Here is a 5,103-nt window from a genome sequence, read left to right as displayed (position 1 = left end):
AATACATATTATATAATATATATAATAATAACAACAACAATAATAACTAGACTTTATATAGTCCTTTCATATTCACAAAGTGTTTTACTAATATTATCTCATTTTATTCTCAGAATGACCCTGGGAGGTAAGCGTTCTGATTATCCCCATTTTACAGATGAGGAAACTAAGACAAAGGGAGGGTAGGTGACTTGTCCAAGATCACACAGCCGGTAAGTGACTGAGCTTGCATTTGAACTCTAGGTCTTCCTGCCTTCAGTTTCAATGGAAAATTGTCCATGTTGATAAGAGGATGGGGAGGTGGGGGGGGAGGGGGAACTCTCCAATAATTAGTTCTGTGGTGTAAAATATCATAGATTGGTTTTTCCACTCATTTGCATTCTGCCAAGTGGCACTTGAAAGAAACCTTAGATAAAAAGTCCAATTTCCTTAATTAGATTGGAAAAGTATCAACTTTGACATAAATAAAGCTGCAGTCATGCTTATCTTGCCTATATCACCAAGAGAGAAACTGTGCCCAGACACATTGAACAGGACCCCCCTGATTCTCCTCTCAATGGCAAGAACGTCAGTAAGACTGTGGAGTTATCCCCAGTGACCCATCCCTTTGTGGTAACTAATGGCAGCCATGGAACCTGGAACCAAGACTATGAAGGTAACATATCGGGCATTTCTGAAGCCTCAAACCTCTTCTCTTCAGGTCTAGCCCAGCCTGCTACAACGGCGGGCAGAATTTCAGCACTCCTCAGTCCCAGATGCAGGGAATCACTGAAAAGACCTCCATGACCACCAAAACGGCAAAGAACCCAGGGCTGATCGCCAATAAAAATCCTGTTCATCTTTCCCTGCAAACGAAAAGCCACCCAAAACATGACCATTTGCATTTCAGAGATGCCACAGCAAGAACGGGAGTCCCTAGTCCAGAGGCTGTCAGGAACTTGACCATCCAGGGTCTGCCCGTATATTCTGAGATCAATCCAGCATCCAGCCTGCAGAAACCAGCACGAGGTGAGCCCACTGATGCACCCCGGAAACCAGAAATCCCAAGGACTCTCCCCACGCCAATTCCAGTCGTCTCAGTAGAACCGCCGTCGAAACCCTTGGCCATCTCAGGAAAAGCGCCGCCTGCTTCCCGGGGGACAGATCCCAAAACCGCACTGGTGACCGCCAAGCCGAGCACTTCCCAGGTTACAGAACGGAGTGTCTTTCAAGGCCCCGGGCGACCAAAGACCGTCACAATCTCAGCTGGGAGCTCACGCTCCTCGTCCCAAACCTCGGTTCATTCAGCTGCCGAAAGCGAATACATCCGGCTCAGTGCTTCCCCCTTGCGGCAGTATTGGGCCAATCAGAACCTGCTCTTTGCGGCGCTATTAATTTGTGCCATATTTTTCATCAGTGTCCTGGTTTTATTGGCCATGCAGGCCTATGAGAGTTACAAGAATAGAGGTTACACCCATGTGAACTATTTGATTAATGGAATGTATGTAGACTCAGAAATCTGAAGAGTAGACAAACACATGGGTTTTAGTTTCTTTCAAATCTGTAGAACCAGTCTCTCTTTTTCAGTTTGTCTCTAAGACCAAACCAAGTGCTTCCAAATTATTATGGTGCAACTTGGGAAATCTACCAGCTACTTATAAGGTTTTAATTAATACTTAATTCCATCATTACTAAAGAATTGCTGCTTTGTCATTATTTTTAGAAAATCATGTTGACCAAGGGCCAGGCCAGACTAGTAATCATTGTTCCAGATTAGGTGACACTTTCAGAATCCTATCATGGGTTGCTTCCTCCTGTCATTTTTAATATCATTATCAGCAACCAAGTTAGTGGGGTTTCTGATGGGACTTTTTTTCTGAGCCCATTTCTATTTATGTAAAACAGTGTGCTGCATTCATTGAAGTCAGATCCTTTTGGAGAGGTATAATGAGTAACATGGTTTATTTTTTTAAACACTCATTTGACAAAACATGAGGTCTTGCAGGAAAAGTTCTTGACATACTTGAGTGTAATCTGGAGAGCTGAACTCATTTAAAATAACCAGTTACTCTCTTACCTCATTCATTTTAGAATTCTCTCAAAAAAAAGAGTTGGGCTGGTTTTTTGTTTGTGTGTTTGTTTTTTAAGTCTGGGTCTCCCTATTCTCCTCAGACCTGTCAACACTTTTCAACCATGAAGCTCTCCTTAGGCAGCCTGGTAGCTCTCCACTTCCAGGAGCTCATCACATTATTGCAGACACCTTCTGGCTTTAGTCCTACTGCAGCTGGAACTCCTGAGCTCAAGCAATCCACCAGACTCAGCCTCCCCCTGAAGCAGTAATTCTAAATGTATAATACCACACCCAGATTGTACTCCATTTCACAGTGTTTGTTCTATTCCTTTGAATTTCTCCCTTTGATCAATAAGCCAAATATGAATTGAGCAAATCGAATCATTCCATTTCTGTTTTTTGTCTTATGTTAATATGGTGGTGGTGAGAATAAAAGGGGGGAGGGATGTCCGAATGGATAGAGTACTGGCCCAGCAGTTAGGGAGACCTGAATTCAAGTCCTAACCCTGGGCAGCTCACCTGGTGTCCTCTGTGCCCAAGTCAACCTAGATAATTTTATCACCAAAGAGTTCCTCCTAATAGTGAAATCATAACTCTGGTGCCTATTAACATTGTACAAGGTGACCCACCACAATTTTAAAGGATTCACCATGAAACATGTTATCTACCTACAAATAAAGAAGAGATGGACTCAGAATGCAGAATGAAGCACATTTTTTCTTTCTTTTTTGGGGGGGAGGAGAGAAACATGGCTAATGGAGAAATTTGTTTTGTTTGACCACGAATATTTTTGTTGTTTTAAATGCTTACCCTTGGACTTAGAATCAATACTGTTTATTGGTTCCAACACAGAAGAGCTGTAAGGGGTCCTAAGTGACTTACCCAGGGTCACATAGTTAGGAAGTATCTGAGGCTAAATTTGAACTCAGGACCTACAGTCTACTTCTCTATCTCCTGGGCCATTTAGCTACCCCCACTTATTTACTTTCAGATTTTTTTTTTTTTTTTTTTGCTTCTTACAGGTCTCTAGGTAAATTATAGGCTCGAGTAGAGAGATGTTTTGTGAGCACTCAGTCACAGGATTTTTTTTTGGTTGAATTCAATAACCACTTATTAGGTACCTACTATGTGCCAAAGGATTATGTTAGGTGCTAGGAATACCAAAACAAAAATAAATGTTTTTCTGCCCTCAAGGAGTCTACTATCTGCTAGGAAGACATAATTACCAAATAATTTGGGGTAGGTTTTAGGAAAGAGCATTAATAACTATAGAATGAGAAAATGCCTTGTGTGACACAATTTGTATTTTTACCAAACTAGCCCAGCCAGATGAATAGTGTGCTGGATCTGGAGTCAGAAAGACCAGAGTTCAAATCTGATCTCAGATACTTCTTAGCTGTGTGACTCTGGGCAAGTCACTTAAACTCTGTTTTTGTTAGACTTCTCTCCACAGTAAAATGGAGATGATAACAGCATTTTCCTTACAGGTTATTGTGAAGATTAAATGAAATAATATTTGTAAAGCACTTAGCATAGTGTCTGGCACCCAGCAATTGTTTAGTAAATGCTTAAGGAAAGCTAGGTGGTATAATGGAAATGGACAGAGTGGTTGGGCTCAGTCAGGAAGACCTGAAAAATTGACCTTTAAAGACTTCCAGAGTGTGTAACAAGGTGACAGTCCTGCCAAAGAGACTTGAGAAGGAATGCGGACAGGTAAGGAAATTAACCAGGAGACAGGAATGTCACCAAACCCCACGAAGGTCATATTCAAGAGAAGTAGATGGTCAGTAGCATCCAGTGCTGAAGAGAGGCCAAGAAGAATGAGTGCTGAGAAAATGTCTCTGGACTTAGCAATTAAAAGATCTTTGGGAGAGGATGGTTTAGGAAAGTGGTTAGAGGGCTGGAATTAGAGTCAAGATCTGGGTTCAAATCCTATTTTATGGCATATAGATGATGCCGTATTTAGAGCTCTGGACATAAAGTCAGGAAGTCCTAAGTCTGAATCTGGCCTCAGACACTTACTAGCTGTGTGACCTTCCACAAGTCATTAAATTGAGTTTCCTCATTTGCAAAATAGGGGCAGGAATAGTACCTTCTTCCCAGGGTTGTTGGGAGGATAAAAATGTGATGACATTTATAAAGCACTTCACAAACCTTAAACACTATATACATGCTAGCTATTATCATTACTGCTCTGAGAGTGCTCACTTCAGCAGCACATATACTATTACTACTGTGTGACCTTGGGCAATTACTTGACCTCACAGTCTCAGTTTCTGAATTTGTCAGTGGATTTGTAACTGATTATAAAAAGGAAGAGAACATCTTACTTCACAAAGCTGATATGAAACGTCAATGAGAAAATGTTATGAAGAGATTTCAGCTATTACTATTTTTCCCATTCTACGTAAAATTGTAGAGACAAATAAATCAATGTTTATGGACTGATTGATTGTTGCCCTAGCTGCGGCTAAAATCTGATCAAGACTCTCCTCTGATTTTTTGGAAGGTTCTCCCAGTTTCCACATGTACCTCCAGACAGCAGCAGCAGATTAGTCAGGCAGTGTTTCACTTCACTAGCTGTCCCCACCCCATAACCACTATTGGTGCCTCTTCTGTGAGCACGTGACTCTTTTCCTTAAAGTAGTATACTCCCCACACTGGGTCAATCAGGGTGAAGGCTGAATGTTCTGCTCCGTTTGTGGCTGTATCCTAATTAACATTCATTGTCACTGGCAAATCTTTTGCATATGCTATCCAGATAGGTAAAATATCATTTTCTGAAAGGAAAAAAGTTTTCACACTTCTAAAAAATGGCAGGTAAGAAATTCTGGCTTTTTTCTTTTTAAGTTAAAGTTAAATATTAATCATTGGTACAACTCATTTTTCTCGACCTCTGCATTTTGTTGAGTGAGTTAAAAAGCAACTTTTCCAGCTTCGTCGTGGTGTTTTCTTGGGTTTTGTACTCTGAACAGGAAGTTCAAAATCATGAATGGAACAGTTTGACTTTAGGAGGGAGGGAAGGAGGGAATGGGGGAGGGAGAAAGGGAGAG

At 41.2% G+C, this 5,103-nt stretch overlaps 1 protein-coding gene across 1 annotated transcript; it reads left to right on the top strand.

Moving 5' to 3' along the window:
• Positions 1-700: 700 nt before the first annotated feature.
• On the top strand, positions 701-1,502 carry LOC123255963 (uncharacterized protein C11orf24-like; the record flags this gene model as incomplete). Its single annotated transcript, XM_044684669.1, has 1 exon — positions 701-1,502. A coding segment is annotated over one exon (802 nt), but the record flags the coding sequence as incomplete, so codon positions are not given.
• Positions 1,503-5,103: the final 3,601 nt, after the last annotated feature.

The sequence above is a fragment of the Gracilinanus agilis genome, unplaced genomic scaffold (genome assembly GCF_016433145.1).
Source record: "Gracilinanus agilis isolate LMUSP501 unplaced genomic scaffold, AgileGrace unplaced_scaffold54773, whole genome shotgun sequence".
Lineage (NCBI taxonomy): Eukaryota > Metazoa > Chordata > Mammalia > Didelphimorphia > Didelphidae > Gracilinanus > Gracilinanus agilis.
This window is presented reverse-complemented; position numbering and strand designations above follow the sequence as displayed.